This window comes from Zingiber officinale, chromosome 2A, assembly GCF_018446385.1.
Source record: "Zingiber officinale cultivar Zhangliang chromosome 2A, Zo_v1.1, whole genome shotgun sequence".
Lineage (NCBI taxonomy): Eukaryota > Viridiplantae > Streptophyta > Magnoliopsida > Zingiberales > Zingiberaceae > Zingiber > Zingiber officinale.
In genome coordinates this window covers 163322996-163345484 of record NC_055988.1, presented here as the reverse complement: position 1 = coordinate 163345484, position 22489 = coordinate 163322996, and the positions used below count along the sequence as shown (strand labels likewise).

General features: G+C 35.8%; 2 protein-coding genes and 1 long non-coding RNA gene across 3 annotated transcripts; 1 reads left to right on the top strand and 2 right to left on the bottom strand.

Moving 5' to 3' along the window:
- Window positions 1-6486: 6486 nt before the first annotated feature.
- Window positions 6487-7859, bottom strand: LOC122042974. The gene is made up of 4 exons (XR_006129413.1): window positions 7319-7859; window positions 7080-7151; window positions 6901-7002; window positions 6487-6553 (listed from the first exon to the last, which is right to left on the bottom strand). It is a non-coding gene; the product is annotated as an uncharacterized LOC122042974 (long non-coding RNA).
- Window positions 7860-12846: 4987 nt separating this feature from the next.
- LOC122042973 (aromatic aminotransferase ISS1-like) lies at window positions 12847-19336 on the bottom strand. Its single transcript, XM_042603387.1, has 9 exons — window positions 18935-19336; window positions 18545-18592; window positions 17785-17913; window positions 17216-17275; window positions 16388-16544; window positions 15087-15190; window positions 14954-15012; window positions 13925-14033; window positions 12847-13517 (listed from the first exon to the last, which is right to left on the bottom strand). The coding sequence occupies exons 1-9, from the start codon at window positions 18995-18997 to the stop codon at window positions 13065-13067; spliced, it is 1182 nt and encodes a 393-aa protein (XP_042459321.1). The 5' UTR covers window positions 18998-19336; the 3' UTR covers window positions 12847-13064.
- A 2043-nt stretch (window positions 19337-21379) lies between these two features.
- Window positions 21380-22084, top strand: LOC122044203. The gene has a single exon (XM_042604731.1). It carries the CDS (start codon window positions 21380-21382, stop codon window positions 22082-22084), a length of 705 nt encoding a protein of 234 aa, XP_042460665.1.
- The last annotated feature ends 405 nt before the right edge of the window (window positions 22085-22489 follow it).

Genomic DNA, 22489 nt, shown 5'->3' with positions numbered 1-22489 from the left:
AGAGCATGCCTATAAAAGAAGGCTTCCACGGAGCATCAAGACAACAACTCCTTCTACAACTGCTCTGTTGCGTTCTACCCCTGCGATGCTGCGAAGCTACTCCGACAACTTGCGGTTCAAGTTTTCTTTCTTATTGTTGTCAGTATTTTGATTTAATAGTTTCTATACCTTCTGTTGTAATCAATTTGCGAACTATTAGTGATTGCCCAACGAAAGCATTCAACGAATACGAGCCTTGGAGTAGGAGTCGACGAAGACTCCGAACTAAGTAAAAGTGGTTCTTGTTAGCATTGTGATTTTCATTTTTCCGCTGTGTACTCGCTTCGAATTTTTCGATCGCTATTTACTCCCCCCCCCTCTAGCAACTTCTATGATCCAACAAGTAGTATCAGAGCAGGTACCGCTCTGAATTGGTGTAACCACCAATCGAGTAACGGGGGTTCTTTTTAAAAAGAAAAATAGATATCGTTTGTGTTTAAAAAATATCCTTACGCCTTTCATTTTTTCTCTCCAAAATTATTTTTCAAAAATTCATTGTCATCTTTTCACCATTAGTTAGTATTAGCAAAATATCCCATTTACAAAAAATTGAAATAATATTTTTATTAATATTTTTATTATTTTTTAAATTAGTGAAATATTATACTTTTTCCTCCAGCACTGCTAATCTAGGACCAAGTCTTGGCACCTCTTTTTAGTTTTCTATCATCAGTGCTTAATGGCTCAAGTCGAAGGACGAAACATTCACGAACCACCTCCATATGAGATGTACGAAAGATATGAATTCAATTTGTGGAGGATGCAGATGGAAAACTTCATCTTCATGAGCGACTTTGATGGTGGCATGACACTGATCGATCAACATAAAACTCGGAAGCAAACCAAAATGTAATAAAATTAGTGTCACGCCCCAGAGGAGTCTCAGCCAGAGGTAAATCCGGCAACATCTCCTCTATACCGGTGACAATCTGAATCAATTATACATCCACAGATATACATCAGCCACACACGGCTGGAATATATATACAACCACGCAGTTATATACTTAGCCCACTCAGGTGGAACAAAATATTTACAACCATGCAGTTATATATATATATATATATATATATATATATATATATATATATATATATATATATATATATATTAAACAGTCTACTCGGCTGTACTAAAAACATACACAGTGAAAATACGATGGAAAACATATACAAACCAAAAACAAGGACTGCTAGTCGACTAGGTTTACACAACACAACAAAACAAAGATAACTCCACATAGCAAAATCCAAAACAAAAACTCGCTTATACTACACGAAGTCCACAAATTCGTAAAGCGGGTAAAATAAGAAGCAAAACTATCCTCGGATGTGACGTAGGACCGGTAGGCAGGATACTCCAAGCAACATCAACCTGAAATAAGAATAATCAACAGGGTGAGTTCAAGAACTCAGCGAATACCAGATAGACATGCATAATAAGATATAACTAATAGTAATAATCATGCGGTATAGTTTTTTGAACAATAAAAGGAAATACAAACTGAAAAGGGCTGAAGAAAACTGTACTCACCAGAACCTCCTATCTGAATATAAGGGTCGTCAGACTAGATACAAAATATCACCTGTATGCATGTCAAACATATGCAACCCAAACAAATGCAACATCCAAAATGCAGCAATTACAAATCATAAATGCATCTATGCATATGATGCAAAAATTGTTGGAGCAATCCCGATGGTCCGTGCGACAATGTGTTTTGGTGTTTGGGCAAAGGGTTTAAGTTAGGTTCACCCTTGTATTTGATATGTGTATATGAGTGTGCAGGTTTGCAGGATACACATATGACTCAGCTTGATGGCTTCGGGTCCGGTGAAGGATGGAGCATCCGAGGGACCGTGGACAAGGCAGCAAGAGCAATGGTCGAGGGAAGCGACTTCGAGGCATATGCGAAGGATGACATTGGGGACGAGCCACAAGCTTGGGTGCATCTGAGGGATGAGAGCCAAAGGAAGTAGGGAAGGCTAAAGGTCAAGGTTGCAATGAAGGGTCGTGAGTCGTGAGGGTACGAGTGCATGAGAGATTGTACTTAGGGTAAAATCCTAGGTTTAGGGTTTTACTATAGTAGTGTTGTAGCAGCACTGTAGCAGTCGATTGGTGAAATAGTAGTCGACTGATGTAGTCGACTGGGCAATCGACTGGGAGCGAACAGAATGGTTCTGTTCGCTCGACCAGTGTGGAGCAGTCGACTGCTAGTTTTAGCAGTCGACTGGTATCGAGCCGTTGGGATGTAACGGTTGAATTTCCACATAGGACAATCGACTGATGATTTTAGCAGTCTACTGGTAGGCGGTGGTTCCAACCCGTGGCCTATATAACCAAGCATTGGGAGCTTGATTATAACTGACGAAATTAGTGGTAGTAAACCCTAATTAGTAGTTTACTTGTTCTCAAGTGTTTGTGAGTGTTATGATGAGGTTTCTGTAAAATATCGAAAAGGACGGATAACCATAAGGGAATTTTTCAAAATTTTTAAGAATTTTTTGAGAATTTTTCGGAGCTCGTATGACTTAAGTTGCGAAGATAAAATTGGGTCCGGGAAAGCCTGTTTAGGCTACCCCATTTAAGTGAGGAAAAATTTATTTATTTTATTTCTTTTTTCCTTTTCCTTTTATTTTTCCTCACCCGCCGAACCCGTGCCTGTTTCCTTTCCCCGACGTCGTCCCTCTTCACTCCGCCCATTTCTCCTTCTCTTCCCAAAACCGACGCGTCGCCCGCTGCTCGCGTCCGTTTCTTCCCCTACGGTGCAAAGGCAGTGGCCAAGGGAAAGCCTCGCACCTCTCCAGCTTTTCCCGAGCTTCACCTTTCCTCTTCCTCTTCTTTGATTCCCCTCTGCTTAGCACCATGCCCTAGCTGTCTCTCGCCGCCCATCCTTGCTCTCGGTTCCCCCATCGCACCGATCAGCGGCCACTGGCCTTGTCGCCGACGGTGATTCCCTCACTGTGGTCACCCCTTTGTGGCTCCTTGTGCCCTAGCCGTCTCTCGCTCGTCGACAGCTACTATCGTCGTCGATTAGTCGGCACCGCCCGACACCTCCTAGCGCAGTTGATGCCTCTCCGCTGAACGCCGAAGACCACAACAGGTGCCTAGGTGTCGCCCTAGTTTCTGATCGCTGATCACCAGATTCGCTAAGTCATGCCCTAATCACTGCCTGCCGCCACCAGGTTCTGCTGAGCCACCCACTTTGACCTAGAATCGTTGATTTCCTCTTCCCTTACATCTCTACTTTGGTTGATGAGGATTAGTTCCGGCAAGGAGGAAGAACTTGGCATTGTCGCAGTTCTCTGTAGTTTCGGCAGAAGATCGTTGGCAGCAATATTCTCTAGTAAGCAGCTTTTTTTGGCATCTGTTTTACTTGGCTGTGGATCAACAGGAGAGGTTTTGGGTTGAAGGTAAGGTGTTAGGAATTTTGGTTCTTGCTATAGCTCAAATTCAAACTAATGGTTGGGCTGGTCACTATGGCACCAGTCACTGTTTTCTGACAGCTCACATATCCGGCAGTGACCTAACAGTTGGGCACTCAGTTTTGGGGCTTGTTGATTTGTTGCGCGATCTTGATTCAGCTAAGGATTTGAAAGAAGTGAGGTAAGGGTAGTTAATTGATCTATGTTGTTAATTGTGGTTTGAATCGGATGTTGTAATTAGTTGATCATGTGTAGATTGATTAAATTTAGAATTTATCTAACGGAATGATTAGGGTTAAGATAATTAACCCTAGTCAACTATTGGATTTAATTTAGGAGTATAAATTGATGTTGGTGTGATTAGGGTTTTATCCTAAATTAGTCTTAGGGATTTTATTTAGCTATTTTTATGAATTTAGCTAAATAAAATATTTATATGTTGTTTGACACAGGACTCTGATTCGAGACGAGCATCTCGACGTCGGATTTGGACCGGATTAGACCCTTCTATTTGAGACGGGTACCTTGACCTATCTATTTTGATACGTCTTGTTGATATGTTTAGTAGATCTTAACAAGTAGTAATAATTATAATTATATCTGCATTAGCATGTCACTATTTACTTCCTAGCATGTATTGTTTGTTATATGTTTATTACCTTTATGTTATAGAGGTAGTGACATGTCATGCTCTATGATATACTGGACTGGTTAGATACCCTACTTGACATGTGTACCTAGATTATACTATTTGATCCTCATATTTTGGTACACATTGTATGGAGAGGGATAGGATTAGGATATTTTCTAGCTTAGTGACATGCACCATCTTGCATGATTGCATGCTAAGCGGTTGACAGCTCCATTATTGTTGAGCGCATTGCCAGTTATATGGATCTGCACACACAACCACTCATGGGATAGTGGTTTTTTTTTATTCAGACAAGGTGTGTGCAGCAGGTTGCTCTGTTTGGCTCCGTTGGTCCGCTCATGGGTAGTATGACTCAGCGTGGTAGCCGGCAGGGATCCCTCCCCGTCATCGCGTACCAGGAGATGAGAGCATTGCGCTACCTCACTATGTTTGAGGTAGGAGGATAGGTGTACTCCGACAGCATCCCGTCCACTTGGTCACTTATCAGGAGTAGTAACGACAGAGTGCACGGTTGCCACAACCCTACCCACTCGGTCTCACCATCGTGTGTGAGATGACTGACTGACAGTAGGGGTGACCAGGACATGTTATTGGCATCATATGCATTATTTGCATTTATTGCTTGTGGTTGTTGCACTTTATATGCTACATATTGGATGAATGCATTGTTTGACATGCATACAGGTTTTATGATACTTTGGGTTTGACGGCCTTGATACCCTTATACCCAAGTTCTGGTTAGTACAGTTACTCCTTATCTTTCGGTTCTATATTTTCTATATGTTATATCAGGAGACTGTACGCATAGTTATGACTATTTGTTATAGTTTACTATGCATGTCAACTAGGTATTCGCTGAGTGTTGGACTTACACCCCGTTATTATTTTTTTCAGGTTGAGGCTGTCCGGAGGAGTTCCAGTTGCTAGTCCCCCACCATTGCACGTCGCGACGAGTTCGCACAGTTTGGGTTTTACTTATTGTGTTAGACTTTGCTTTTCAGACTTATAGCTTGATATTTGGTTCTTGTATGTTTTGTTATCGATGGATTTATATTTGGATGATATTAGTTTTGTGCTTTATGAGTGTAGTTGAGTAGGATATCAGTTTTGTGCTTTATGGGTGTAGTTGAGTAGGAATTTTGGTGATGTTTTTCTTATCTGTGCTTATGTGTAGTTTTCATTATAAACTGCGTGGATGTTTGTTATATTTATGTTGTTATTGTTCCGACCGTGTTGGCCGATGAATATGTGGCTCTGAGGGCATTGTAGGAAATTTTAGATTGTCACCCGTACAGGGGAGATGCTACCGAAATTTTCTCTGGCAAGGACTACCTGGGGGCGTGGCAGTTTCTCCACCCACAAGGAGCTACTTGAGATAGCCAAAGTTTGCCAGGGGCTAATCCACCGACGGATCGGGATCATCCACCTCAAGGACACGCCGTGGAATAGGAGCCCTAATCTCCGAACCACGTTAAACGAACGTGTTAGCGATTGGCTTATTTTTCTTTCCTTTAATGTTTAGCTTTCATATTTGTAGTTAGTTTGTATTTCCACTGCGCATACTAACGAGTGTAGGAAGCAATCGATTTGGGGGTGTCGTCTATCCAACCCCCCTTCAAGCTAGCCACCGATCCCCTACAAAAATAACATATGTCACCCTTGAAGCCAGTCAGCCATCTCACACACGATGGTGAGACCGAGTGGGTAGGACTATAACAACTGTGCACTCTGCCATCATTGCTCCTGAATGACGGAGTGGACAGGATGCTGTCGGAGTACACCTATCATCCTACCCTAAACAGAGTGGAGTAGTCAAGGGAAGGGATCCCTGCCCGCTACACGTTGCAGTCATCGCTACCCAGGAGCGGACCAGCGGAGCCCTGACAGAGCAAACTGCACACACCTTGCATGATGTACCACTAACCCATTAGTGGTTGTGTGTGCAGATCATGTAACTGCGATGCACTCAACAATAATGGAGCCGACAATCGCACAGCATGTAATCATACAAGATGGTGTATGACATTAACATGTAGATGCTGACAGTATACACCTCCATATAAAATACACCAAAAAGGAAATAAATCATACAATGATCTAGGAATCATGAATCTAAGTACACAAATCGGATATGACAAATAACAAGTCTACTACACAGTAGGTCAATGTATGTCACTATTTCTAAGAACAGGAGTAAACATGGCAACAAACAAGGGAATATAAGTATGAATGCATAACCAATAAGAATATAGGCAAACTACAAGGAACAAATAGTGACATACCAAAGCAAAAGTAACATAATCCATTGCTACTAGCTATATACTATTACGCATATCTAAAATGACTATATCAAAGAGATAAATCAGAAGTACCCGCCTAAAAAATGGAGATCATATTCGAAAGATCCCACGTCGAGATGCCGTCTTGAATCAAAGTCCTGTAATAAATGATATACAGATTTAGCTAATTATATATAAATTAATTAGCTAAATCAAATCCTCAACTAAATCTAATCCATTGATCAACTAGGGTTAGCTCCATTTACCCTAATCATTCCATCATAAACCCAATCATCGTCACTTTCCCTTCCATTCATATTCTTACATAATTCAAAACCCTAAATAGAAAATCTAGCATTCAAAATCTATAACCTATCAACAAATCCATTGTAACTTCCACTAGACATCAAGAATCAACCCTACATACTTCATCCACCTCAATTAATACAACTCACATCACACTTTTCACATCCCATATAGAAATGAAATCAACTTCAAAACTCACCTAAATCGGATGCTCCGTTATTGACTCATGGTCGAAGATGTTGGCTGCCGGGAATTGGTAGCCGGTACAAGGTGGGGTTGCTGATCTCCCAAAACAAATACCCTAAATCATAACCAACATCTGAACATATGAGGATTAGACTCAAATCTCAATCCATTACCTGAAACTAAACAACTTACCCTAATTCAATCCACTGCTAGATGAATAGCACCAACCGTAATAGCAATACCAGTGGAGCTCTCCCCTCAGACCTGAAGATAAGATGATGCCACAAGGATGATCAGAGCTAGATGAAAGTGTTGTTTTCCAAATCAACCACAATCCTCAATCCACATCAACTACAATCAAAGCAAAATTCCCAAATCCAAACCAAATATGATACCAAAACCATACTAATTCAACACTGAGCAAGACTTACCCCTGAACTAGATCCGAGATCTCTCTCGGAGGGAATCGAGGTGCTGCGATGAATGAGCCGGGGCACAGGATAGTACGACGCCGTCACTAGGGCACTGACCGGAATATACTCAGGAGAAGGGCAATAGCCGACCACGATCAAGAGATACAGGGGCTCCTTGCTCCAAGCCTAACTGGGACCGCCGGTGATGCTCACACCATCATCAAACATCGACATCAAGAAGTTAGGGCACAGCCAACCGAGGGCAAACGGCAACGCCTATGTTCCCGCGTTGGCTCACAACAGCCGATGGGGAAAGAGGGATGGCTAGGGCACGAGGCCAGCCGGCGATGCGTCGGGGAAGATGCTGGTGCTCGCGATGGAGAAGGAGCGAGGGAGATGAAGAGATCGTCGGCGTCGAGAGAGGAGATCGGAAGGAAGAAGGCAGCGGTGGCTCGATGTCGCGTGAGGGAAGAAGGAAGAGGAGGGTTCAGCACCGCGAGTGGGGAGGAGGAGAAGGATCAGCTCGGGAGAGAAAAGAAGGAAAAAGAAAGAAAATAAGAAAATAAAAAAATATTATAACCTTAGGTATTTTAATTAAACTCTAGGTTGAATTCCTCAATCAACTTCCATTTTTTGGGTATTTCTAAATAGGCTTTTCCAAAGCATATAAACGCATCCCCGTAAACTCGTGTTATGAGCTTCGAATAATTTTCAAAAAATTCTTAAAAATTTCTAAAAATTCCGTTAAGGTTATTCCTCAAATAATATTATTATTTTATTATTATTTAGGTGTTGTATTTTACAATTTGTCTCATATTTATTACCTAACAAAGTTACTTGTAGGATAGGAAAGGTCAAGGATGCCCACAAGTTTTGGACCTGCCTAACCAACCTTCACGTGGAGTCATTGGAGTTAGACGAATAAGTCAAAATCGAATCCAGACTCGACTCAGATCCAACGGAGAAGCCTACTGAATTAGGGGCTGCGCTTAAGGTTAGTAAAATTTATCAAAATACCCCTGTTAGTAGTAGTTTAAAAAATATGCATGTTAATTTAGATATTTCTAAAAATATACGTGAAAATAATGTATTTGACAATACATGCACAAATACCCCTAGGATATTATCTTATAAAACAAATTTAATTAATTTAGAAATTTCAAAAAATATGAAAATAATTAATAATCTTAAAAATTCAAATAATAACCAAATCAATTTGAATTACTATCTAGATTTTGATCAAGTCAATCAAGACTTTGCTCAAATTGACATCAACTGTGACTTGGTCAAACAAAACATTGACCAAATCAATTCAGACATATTAATTAATTCATAAATAATTAATTCAAATATTAAAATAAGGTTGAATTCAAAAAATAACGAAATAGATTTAGATGAAATCAATAAATACCTTAATAAATTATTTAATAATCTTGACAATATCAATCTAGAAAATTCTATCCAAAGCAAAGAAAATTTTAAAGATAAGACTAATCTAATAAATTTAACTAATAATATGAACTTAAAAGACAAAAAAAATATGGATAAATTCAAACACTCTATTAAAATCAAAATCAAATTTAACAAATTCAAAATTAAATATTAAAGAAAATTCGAAATTAATAATTAATAACAAGTTAAAAGATAAACCTTTAAAGAAATATAACACAAACAATTTAATCAATTCAAATTTAAAAACTAATAAAAACTTAAACATTAACAATAATCTATTAAATAAAGACAATTCAATTAACTTAAGAAAATTAAAATGGAGAGAAAATTTAAATATTAAATACACTCTTTTAAAGAAGGACAATTTGACCAATTTAATTAATTCAAAATAAAAAACTTAAATTTAAATTATAAATTATAAATTAAACATTAAATCTTAATTAAAACTAAACTTAATTATATAAAAATCTTAAAAGAAAAATCAATAATTTAGGGGAGCTAGGCTTCAAACTAGTTGACACCTCCAAAAATAATCTACCCGGTAGGGTAATTAGGATTAAATTAAAAAGGGAATAAGTTTAACTTGACCTACGATACTGGTGAAGTTTTGGATGATAGTAGGTTAGGAAAGCTCAGTCTATACATGTCTAAGAAGATATGACTTCGACGTAGTACATTTGGTTAAATGGAACTAACTGGATCTACCCCTTACGGATCCTAACCAGTTATACCAAAATTTTATACTACTCATTATAACCTAGAAATTTATCCAAATAATGTCTGTTTGTTGAGCTCAAATTTAAACCTGAATCTAACATAAAGTTAAACTAAACCCTAAAAAATTGAAGTTAACTTCATCTCACAAAATTTATAAAATTCTCTACGAGTGGCCAAGAAAAGCTCCAACAATCAGCGGAAAATCTTGAAACCAGAACTACAGCAACCTATTTGCACCAATGAACTAGAAACACAATAGCCAAGAGGCCGAAGAAATCAAGAAACAAAACAGATAGGAAGGAGTCAACCGAGGGAGGGAAGGAAAAAATACCAAGAAGAGGGTATGTGAGGGAGATGGGAAGGAAAACCGATCTGCACCTTCACATACCGTCCAACAACTGCTCCTTCAACTTTGGCTAACTCCAAAGAAAGTAGTCTGACAGCCATGAACAAGGGCCCTCACGGCCTCGCCATTGATGGGAGGAAAAAAACTTACTCGACCATCGATAGCACCGTTCAAATCTTTCTAACCAACTTCCAACTACCATCCCTCTAGAAAGTTGGAAGGGAGAAGAATATTCCAGAGCAGATATTACATTATACTGATTCTTTAGTATTAATTGCATGTGTAGTATAATAATATATAAATTATTTGGGTTTTTGAAAATCTAAATTGTTTGGATTTTCTAGTGTCACCCTTATAAACCAAGAATTAATTATTTGGATAAGATTTGTCAGACCCATACAATAGTGACACTAGAGAATCCTAGCAACAAACTACTATAAAAAAATTATTTTAATTTAATATTATACTTATCTTAGTAAAAAAAAACTAAGAAAAATATATTTTTTAACATCGTCGGTCTAAAATATTTATAGAAGCTTCTTTGATCATAGTGTTGTCAATTCTAAGATATGAGACTAAAGAGAACTATATTTTTTTATATAAAACAATCAGAGAAAATTAATGATGAGAAAAATTCATAATAATACGCTGTAGCTGAGTCTCGAACTCTAAAACACTGATTGTTTCGCTTGTGGAATTACTAATAAATCTTGAATTTTTTTAGTATAAATAGAAAAAAGGGCATTAACGTAAATACATTTTAGGCTTCACCTAGTTAGTAAAGGGGGAGATTTTTAATAAAATAGTAAGATTATAAGCTAAAATACCTTTAACCCCGCATATTTTCTATCCCATAGCATTTTGCCCCTAGTTTTAAAAAAAAATATTTAACCCCTCATTGACCAAAAGTCAAATGTGAGAAATCATTTTTTAATAATAATCTCAAGAGGAAAAAAATACATTGAATTGACTATTATATCCTTTGATATAAATTCTCACAAAATTTATACATACATCAGCATAAACAACAGAAAGACAACAACTCTGAAAGGGATAATCAACCAAAAACTTATTCCACTACCCTCACAAAATAAAAAAAATTAGAATTCTAAATTGATGAATCAAAATCAAATGAAGATAGAATAAAGTTCATCATTAAAAATCTCTTCTTCCTCATCAAATATAATGTATAATGAAGTAGAAGTGATTTTGATTCATCAATTTAGAATTCTGTCTTTTTTTGGGTATAGTGAGAGTGGTAGAATGAGTTTTTAGATGGTTATCCCTTTCAGAGTTGCTGCTTTTCTATTATTTATGTAAATGTATGTATGAATTTTATGAAGGTTTTTACCGAAGGATATAATAGTCAATTCAATGTATTTTTCTCCTCATGAGGTTATTATCGAAAAATAATAAAAAAGATAATGGTATAATTGTCTTTTATTCATTATGCTACATTTGATGATTAAGAGGAGATTTTTAATGATGAACTTTGTTCCATCTTCATTTGATTTTAGTTCATCAATTTAGAATTTTTCTTTTTTTATTTGGTGAGAATGGTGGAATGAGTTTTTTTTTGTTAATTATTCTTTTCAGAATTACTATTTTTTGCTATTTATATTGGTGCATATATGAATTTTATAAGAGCTTTTATTAAAGGATATAATGGTCAATTCAATTTATTTTTTTTCTCTTGAGATTATTATTAAAAAAATAATAAAAAAGGCACAATTATCTTTTACAAGATTTTTTATTTTTTAAATATAGGGGAGCAAAATAATACTAGATATAAAACCTAGCGGGCTTACCGGTATTTTAGCCTATATTATATTCCAAATATCCCTTAGTTAAACTTATAATTCGTTTTTTAAAATATCGATATCTTTAAATATAATAAAGGTTATATAAAACTATTAATTGTCAAATAATACTTCTTTAATTACTTTAAATATAGAAAGACTTTAATAGCTCATAAAATGCATCTATATGTCTAAATACAAGATAATATTTAGGAATTTTGATGATAAGAATTATTAAATTTTTTTTATCAAAATTATTATATTTTTATATTTTATTAAAAAAATAATTTGCTCGTAAACTTATATATATTATGTCACGATTGATTTTCATTATTTGAAAAAGTATTTTATGATAAATTTTAAATTATATATATATATATATAGATGAATATGATATCCTACGCAATGCGCACAGTCACGTACTGTGCGTGTTGCACAGCATATCAGCTTTGCTTTGTTTTTTTTTCTTTTTAATTATTTTTTTTAATTTTGAATTAAAAAATTAATTAAAAATATTATTTTAAGATTTTATTTTAGGGTTGATGCTTCCCAATTGGGTTATAATTTTTAAGCTATATATTTTTTTTAAAATTTTATCTCTAAGGTTCAAGTTTCCCAATTGAATTATAGTGTTTAGTAAAAAGTGTATATATATATATATATATATATATATATATATATATATATATATATATATATATATATATATATATATATATATATATATTAAAATTATACTTTTTGATATTTTAAAAATAAAAGATAAAGTGCAGAAATTTTATAAAATCTCTAATTTGGGTGGTAATTCTTAAAAAAAAGATAAAGTGTAGTAATTTTATAAAATCTCTAATTTGTGTAATAATTCTAAAAATAAAAGATAAAGAATTTTTAAAATTTTATAATTTGTGTAGTAATTTCAATTAAAATTGTTTATAAAATCTCCATTTTTAATTAAAACCAGAATTAGAAGAAGTTATCAAATATTTTGAAAGATGACAGCTTCATCATATCTATTCCTTTTTAAATAGAATTATTTATCGAGGCACAATATCATATCATCTTATGGTGCACTGATATAACAACCGAAGGAATAATAAAAACCCAAAACTTAAATAAAACCAGAACTTAAATCTCAAATCTGAAAGTTAACTGAATATGCATAAATTATGCTTCAAATTTTCAAAATTAATCAGAAGAAACTTAAACACCTGGAGTATAAAAAAACCACTACATGAAAGGAAATGATGCTTCATTATGGTTTAAGAGATGTTATTTGCTGTCTTTACCTCTTCGCAATGGAAAATGAATCGAAACAAAACAAAGCAAAAACTATGAATATGAACACAAAATGAGGAAGATCTTATTGGAATCAGTCCAGAAGGCAAATGAAAACAGCTTCACTTCACTTCACTTCAGTTGTGCTTTGGAGCCCAACGATTGCATTTGTTATTTACTCGACCATGCCGTCCTTCACCAGCTCTTCCAAACCTTTCTGCAGCCTGTAGGCAGCTACCTCGCAGTCAGTCTCTTTCAGGCCGCCGAACGAAATTCGAACATAGCCTGGACTGCCACTGGCACTCCCGGGAACGACGATCACATGGTGCCTCCTCACTAGCCATCTGACAACCTCATAGTCGTCCGAGAACTTCTCAGGAAGTTTAGCCCAGAGATAGATAGCACCCTGTCCTCCCTTGACATTTTCTTCCCCGAGTGGAGCCAAAGCTTTTATGAGCATGTCTCTGCTCCTCACGAGGAGCTGCACCCTTTCTCTAACCCATTCCGGTCCAACCTCAAGGGAGTGAAGAGCCAAATGCTGGCCTATGATTGAAGCACAGATGGGAATGTTGTCCTGAACTTTGAGAAGCTGAGCTGCAAAACCATCGACTGCATCTGGGTATGCTATCTGTGAGTTTGTGTACGAGATTAAGATACAGAGATTCATAAAAATGACTGAAAATCTACACAATAGTTAGTTCATAGAAGATCAGAATTAGTCAAACTCAATTTGCGAACTTATATTTTTACCATAGCTCAATTTGTCCACACCAAAGATAGAAGTAAAGAAATCAATGTTTAACCTTATAAGCTATGATTGCCTAAAGTATTGGTTTGAACAAAAATAGTTTTAAGTTTTCTACTTAGCAGTCAACATGAATACTCTAACAGATTGAAATCTATCTGAAACAAAAATTGATCATCGCTATGCTTCTAGAAAACAAAACAGGCTTCCAAGAATTTGACTTGTTTGGCATGCGGTATTGAACATCAGGCACAAGATCGACCGAAATGTTAGCTGGAATGTCGACTTACATATCCAATACGCCATCCCATAATTCCATAGGCCTTAGAAAACGAAAAGAGATTGACGATGTGGTCATCTTCTATGCAAGAATGCTTCAGACCATTGTACATGAAATACCTGCATCATTATATTTGACCACAAAAAAAGCCATAAATGGTAAGGAATCTTGGTTGGATCAATTGGGCGGTCGCTTGTCATGTCATATCTACTACATGCATTGTAGGTAATAATGTGATTCACATTCACAGTGTGATTTATGTATGGTAGGAAATTTAATTAACAGAGATATGGAGTATTTTGCCAGAGAAAATTGTAGGTTTCTATTTGAGAGAGAGAAATGAATAAACATGCTCATGATGTTGCATAATATTTATGTGCTAAAAAATATCTGCACATCCTATAACCATCAAAAGAAAACAGAAACAAGTTCATAATTTCAATTTTGACATATCTCTGAGGCAAAAATAGTTCAACCTCCACTATTCAGTTGTATAAAGGCACAGGCCTGCTACATAATGTAAAGTGTCACCCGTAAAAGGAATTTGATTTGTTGTTCCACATCCTCCTGACTTGATCAAATGAACGTCTCCTATACATTTGACGAAAACTTCAATCCAAAAGTCTATTCTACACTCTAGGAGTAGGCAAATCATTGAATTTAAACCACAAGTTTTGACTTGCCGGCCTTTTCTAATAGCCTTGTATGAAAAATCTATATTAAGCTAAACTAAAAAATTTAGTAAGAATAAGAATGTATCCGTAGCCTAAGCAAATCTCTGTGAGACTCACGCACTTGAAACAATCATTGCAACAATTCTCATCTATAACAAGTAGATGATGATGATATCATATTTGTCATAAGGTTGCATCTTGTAGCAATGAACACTAATGAATTTGCAAGTATACGCTGCTTGTGCACATACGAGCTGAGCTTAATGATATTTCTTGATTACTTATCTCAATATGGACAATTTATAAGTTGAACCTAGCAAATGATATGATGTTGCTAGTAAGAAAAAGATAACCACAGTACTTACTCATATGTGTTATCTACAACGAACCATGCACCGGCTCTTTTACAAAGATCTGACATTTTCTGGTAAAAAACCTATATAGATTAGACAGAAAATTTGGCAGCATATTTGTAGAGACATATATCATGTAATTTACCAGGAGGAGAGGCTCCGGGATGTAGGCTCCTGAAGGGTTTCCTGGATTTACAACAGTCACTAGCTTGGGAATTGGATCTTGTGATAGAGTCTTTTCTAACCATTCTGCACCAATTATATATTTTAAGGGGGAAAAAACTATTATCATTTCACTGGTTCGTTCAAAAATAATTAATTAGAGAGATGTATGTTCTAAACAAAGGTGTATGATCCACACAGACAAACATCAAGAACATGGTTCATAAGAGAAGGTGTATATATATAGGATTCAACATAGATTCTAAATCTAAAACATCCAATGGGGAATGAACACACTATACATAACTAATAACTCATAATATTTCTAACACTCCCCTCGAGTAGAGTACAACTGCAATTTATCTCCTGCTTGTTACATGAACTAGAAAAGGATTACAAAAAGAGAAAATAAATTACCTTCCGAGGTAAGAGGAAGAATAAACTTACCTTTCAAAGTAGTATGAGGAAGAGTAAACTTACCTTCTGAGGTAAGAGGAAGAACAACAACCTTCTGAGATAAGGGAATGAGGAAGGACTTAACTTCCAAGGTAAGAGGAAGAGGAAGACTTACCTTCCAAGATAAGAGTAATAGGAACGATTTTGCTTCCAAGGTAAGAGGAAGAGGAAGAGGAAGAGAAAGACACCTTTCCAATAGAGATGTCAACGCATGACCCAAACGTATATGGACTAGCCTCAAGTGCAGGTTCATGTTGAGCATGGGCTAGGACTCACGATGCTCGGCTCACCATATAAATATCAATTACTAATATTAATATCATTTTTAATAGTATCTATTCTATATATATATATATATATATATATATATATATATATATATTAATTTCTTAGTCATTTTAAAGATCTCCCCACAAGCTTGCATTGAAGAAGACTTTTCTACCGAGATACAAGAGACTTCTATCCTAGGTAAGAGGAACCCTACCTTTTGAGGCAAGAGTAGGAACAATAGCTTCCGAGGTAAGAGTATTCTAGGTAAAACACTTTCCCTAAGGATTAGAGTTTCTGATGCCTTAAACACCACCTAGAAATTGATGACCTTATCTGTAGAACCCTAGGGCATTACTCTCGTACTATGTTGAATGGGAGGAAAGAAATATTGTATTGATGTACTATCAAAGACATCTATTACATAGAGTTTCTAAGAGTCAGAATAATCCCAAAACCTATACATTTGGTGTGAGATTCAACCGACAACACATTTCTAATGACTTACAATACCCCTAAGAGTAATTTAACTTTAGCAAAACAAGTAAAAAAGAGACTTACCAACATCTGGTTGAAGTGTTTCGGGATCACTAGGCCCAACCAATATGTCGGTAACGCCTGTCATTTGGAATGCCATACGAGCATTGAAGTAATATGGCACAAACATGACAACTGAATCCCCTGGATCGCAGAGGGTAAGCACCACATTTACAAATGCCTATAAAACATATAAAGAGTAAATAAAAAAATAAGCAATTTGTCTATGAAGGCAATCAAACACTGTAGAATTAGTGAATTACATACCCCAGCATGTGGAAAATCAGACTCCATCAGAACAAATCAAATCAACTTTACCTTCTAAGTACTCTAACATACTTGACTAACCAAAAGTACAAAAGCCTATACAAACAACATAAAAATGCTCATTGAACTAATCCATGTTAGTGATTATGGAATCCACTTAGTTGCCTGGAAATTCACTATCCACTTTAGAAAAACTGAGGATAAAACCTTACGAAAGCTATAATATCTTCCCTTCAAAGACTTTTCTTATATGGATTATTTTATTAGGTTATGGTATCCGACATTCATTTACAAATTAGTCTTGTTCATCCAAGCATGAACTGGTAACCTTACTGTCTTCAAATCATACGAAGAAAAGAGTTAAGCAAACGAGAGAGCTAGTAATATACAAACTGAACTTCCACATTCCAGACAAAATGGGATGAGCATACATGTTGGATAAACTAAGAAATTTGAATGAAGATAATTAAGAGGAACAAATTGTGAATGAAAACAAATTTATCAGCAACTTCTCAAGTTTGCTTACAAAAGAAAACAGAGAACTTGGAAGATGAAACTACCAAATATTGTTGGAAACTTGATTACCTGGTTTGCACCAGCTGTGACCATAACTGCAGATTTATTCAGATTATTCTCCCTTTGCAACTGCAACCAACTCATACTATTAGATTATTAGTAACATTACATTCTCTAGTGAATACAAAATGCATATGAGAATGTCTTCTTAATTTGCTCAAGTTGCACATGTTAAGTTAGAGAGAGAGAGTCTTTATATAATGGAAGAAAGCAACTAAAAATGATAGGTCCTTAAACTAATTTGATCCCATCTGTGCTTTCATGGCTACCTAGTAGAAATTATTTAAATAATCATCGTCAAAGTTTCTGGCTGCTTCTACCTTTTATATACTTCATTCCAATGAAGCATAAATTTCAAGATTCTACTACAATTACCAGTTTATACACTTTTATAAAGAGGAGAAACAATTTATCAACTACTACCACAGACAATTATTCTACAACTATTTAGAGCGCTTGCAATCACCATTAAGATAGTCCAAAAGAACTAAAGTTGATTTTTTTTTAGAACTTATGTAGATTAATCATTTCAGCTATTATGAATGTGAAGCCTGATCTTGAAATTTATGAGGAAATACCTTCTCAATCAGAGCCTGCCTAAGTTCTGGAAGACCTTCATCAGCACCATATTTACTAATCGAAGGGTCCCCAATGAGTTGTTTAACTTTTTCTAGAGCTTGTTCAGGTGGTTGCCAATAGACTACACCCTGTATGAGATATTGCGAATGATTTCAAAAGTAGCAATGGCTATTATAACAAGTATTTACAAGATTGTTCATTTGATTCACAGGGAACCAAGCCAAACTGAATTGAGCCAAATCAATGTTCTTAAAACTAAACCAAACGGATTGGAATTAGCATGTAAATCAAAGTAAATCTCAATCAAAATTATCGATTTGCTTCAATTGAGTTTGGATTGAACAAAGATTTCAATAAAATGTCATAATTTTTTAACTATTCTATTAGATTGCAACTCTTTGCAAACAATTTTTTTTTAAAAAAAATATTAAATTAAGTAGTCATTTTGTAAACTTTTGAATTTGGCATAAACTATGTACAAGTTGAATTAACCCAAAAAACCTTAATGTTAAATGTGTTCAATCATAAACAAATAAATTAAGATTTTTGGTTTGATTGGGTTACAATCACCAAACCAGAAACTGAAATCAAACCGAAAGTTTAGTAAATAATGGATCCAAGCAGCAAGACCAAAATGAAGATAAGACCACCTACTAAATTTTGAAGAAAGTGTTCTCGAGTTGCGTAAGCATGAAAAACAAATGCATCAGAAAATCAAGCAAACAATCAGCGCAAACTGAGTGGTTCCGCCAGTCAAACCTGAGCTAGTGATATCGCTTCCTTCGTTCCACGCATCAGTTCCTGAATCTGAAAAGGCAAAAGAATCCAATTAAGAAATTTAAAATGCAACACGCGACTCCCAAAAAGAACCACAGCCATCGAAGCACGTAGCTAACTATTACAAATGTCAAAAGAAAACAATGGCCACTTTCCCACTTTTCACATAAAAAATGAAAGCGAGCAAAGATTCAATCTTTCTGCAGAAGCCTTGCAAAGATGGGAACAAAAGATCAAAGCTCGACTATCTAGAACGCCACAGACATAGTAAAATAGATCTCTAACCTCGTTACCTGGTCATCCACAATCAAGAAGAAGAAAAAAGAAAAGAAGATTCCTGTTTCACAAAGCATTAAATGCGAGCGAACTTACCTGGACCATGACAGGCATATCCGTCTCGAGAGCTCTCTTCGCAAGCTTGGCCCTGGTCCCCATTCCGCCTATGATGATCGAGGAGGGCACAAGGGGAAGGTCAAAAGGGCAGCAAGGGGGGACCAATCTCTAGGAAAGACCCCGGCCGACTAGCGTAAAAACGGAGGCAAAAGCGGAAGCTTTGGCCACCAAATTTGACGTCACAGACCAGCAGCCCAGCGACCCCCCGTCCCTCTCCCCTTGAGCATCTAAAGATCCAATCTTTATAGCTTCGTAAACTGACGAAATGAACGTGTCTGCAGCCTGGGAATTAAGGCGGCGGAGACGTGGGAAGATCAAAAAGTGGAAAGGTGAAGAGATCTGATGGAGAACGAACGAGCTGGGAGCAGTAGCCGTCGAACTTCCAAGTCTCCGCTCATGTTTTATGTCGAGTATGCCCCCGCGGGCTGGATCAACCGGTTAAGGCGTGACATCCTTGCACAATGAGTTGTAGGGTCAAAAGTCCATGGACGCGCACTGGATGAATAATCTGGGCCAGCTGTGTTAAATTCTGGAGACACTACGCTTTATCCGGGCCAGCATTCACCGTTGATTTATCTCCTCCTAGGATTCCTGTGGGGTCAGGCCTAGGGGGCCGCTGGGCGGCGGAACCCACCTTTGCACAATGTTTTATGTCGAGTATGGGTCAATGGAGTTTTGGATGGTTAAGCGTGTGATTTTTTTTTTTTTATGAGCTTGAGTTTGTTTGAAGTTTGACTTGAACTTATTCGTTTAGATATTATCAATCTCTCAATTCAAACTTAACTTGAGCTTGTCTTGAACTTGATTTGAGCTTGGTTCGTTTAGATGATATTGGCTCTTAATTTAAGCTTGTTTGATTATTTGAAACTATTAGTTGTTTGATTGGTTATTGAGCTTGGTTATTAGCTTGAACTTAGTATGAACATTGTTCACGAACATTGTTCATGAATGTTGTTTACTAACGTTAACGAGTTGAACACATATGTGTTCAAGCATGTTTGTTTAGCTTAACGAGCTGTTAAGCTTATTTGTTTAATTCATCTTGTGTATATTGAACGAACATAAATAAATTCTTACAAAATCGAACACCAAATTTATTCACGAACATTGATTTATTTACCGCCTATTTACTCATAGAGTTTTTATAATAATAATAATAAGAATAATAATAATATAATTAGGTAAGTTTTTAAGAAACTTCCTATTTAAAAATTTTAATTAAATTAAAATGAAATAAATATTATTTTAAGAAAGATTATAAAGGTGGCCTTTGTTTTTTATTAGCTATCCAAGGAAACTTATCTTAAATGTTTTATTATTATTATTTTAGAGTTCATTTTAATATAAAAATAAAAAATTGTTCAATTCTTTATAAGGAAAAGTGGTTTAGGAAATATATAAATAGATTATTTTGATAGTGGGAGTACTAGCTAATTTTTAATGTGAATGAGAATTAATATCTAAAATTTTATAAGTATTTTAAAAAAATGTATACTATAGTGATTTTCATTTTTTTTTTTAAGATGAAAACTGTCATTTTAACAGTCTCAATGTATGGTATTATTAGAAGGAAATAAATCATGAATTCAAAGTTACTCATCGTATATAATTCTTCAATCTTTATCAACATTCGATTCAATTGAGAAAATTAAGATTGACACCGTTAAATATAAGCTATTAAATTTAATTCGGTTCAATTGGAAACTCAATTAAATTAAGTCTATTAGAAAAGTATAGACGTTCAACCCTTGCCACCAGGGTGATAATGTTGATTGTCCTATAGGATTGAAGGGGAGCCTTAGCGTAATGGTAAAATTATTACTATATGATCAAAAGGTCACGAGTTCGAATTCAAGAAATAGTCTTTTACAAAAAACAACCGGGACTTCACATGACGGAAGTTTTGTACACCGAGTTATCTTTTTTTTTTTTTTAAGGATCATCAGTTGACTAAGAGCGTCCACAATAAGGGATATTTAGAGGGGATATTTCTCCAAATATCCCCCACTCCCAAATATCACCTATTGTGGGGGATATTTAATGAGGGTAATGGAAATCACCAAACACTCATCAGTGATTTCCCCTTGTGGAGCCCACAAAAAGTGGGATGCCACTATTTTTTTATTTTTTTAATTGTTGGTGGACCCCACCTTAAAAGGGAATCTATGACTTTATTTATTTTTTAAATTTAATTAAATTCAGACGATTAAAACGTTAAAAACGAAGCGTACGTTGGAAAAATTAAACGTTCGAGGAATCAACGTTCGGAAAATTAAACGTTCGAAAACATTCGAAAAATTAAACGTTGGGTAACGTTCGGAAAATTAAACGTTAGGTAACGTTCAATTTCTCCCTATATATACATCCTTTCTTTCATCTATTGTCATCATTTCCATACCTATTGCCTACCAAAAATTTAGAGAGATGGATAAAAATTCTGGTCATTATTTTAGGGATTTGTTCAACTCTCCAAATATCGACGAAAATTCTAGTGAGGAAAGTTCTCGAGTCCGTCCTAATTTCTTCAATTCTCAATTTTCATTTCTCACTCAACATCCACCAAATTTCCAACCTTTTCCATACCCACCACTATATTACCATAATTTCCAAAGTTATCCAAATTCTTTGAGTGGCGACCCTCAAGCTCCGTTTTATACATATCCTCCAGAATATTGCCAAAGTAGTCAGTATTTCATGCAAGCCCCATCTCATGGAAATAATCAGCTTCAATCACTAGAGATTCAATCAAATGAATCGAGAAGAGCTAGTGTTGATGCAGCTGACAATGATAAAGGTACACCTTATGCAGTTCCCGATTCACAATTTCCTCTATTCTCATCTGAAATAGGGTCCGACGATATTATTCTAAATCAAGCACCAGAGATGGGCAACGAATCAGATGAAGATCATAGCAAGCGAACAGTATGGACAGTAGCAGATGATAAGCTCCTTGCAGCGACCTACACAATTATGAGTGAAGATTCAGTGGTTGGTAATGCCCAGAAGAGTGAGTCATTTTGGAAACGAGTTGTGGCATACTTCAATACCAATCGAGCTAAGGGAGCTAAAAAGAGAACTGCGGAGAAAGCAAAATCACATTGGGCTTCATTGAAAAAAGATCGTAAATAAATACAATGGAATCTACAATAAATGGTATAATGATCGACCAAGCGGATGGAGTGACGAGGATTTGATGGTGCGAGCTCATGAAGAATACAATATTACTTTTAAAACTACTTTCCAATATGAGCATGTGTGGAGAATCGTGAAAGATAGTCCTATGTATGCTCCTCAATCCTCAGATCGACGGGCTACAAAAAAAAGCAAGAACATCAGAATCATCAGGTGCACATACTGACTCTTCTAATCCTAACACAACTGCTGATATACATGATAGAGAAATCCGATCTCGTCCAATGGGACAGAAGGCAGCAAAGAGAAAAGGCAAAGAAAGAGTAGGCCTACTTGATGAATTGAATCAGACTATGCAACAATCAATGACACATTTGGAAGAGTATAATAACAATAAGAAAG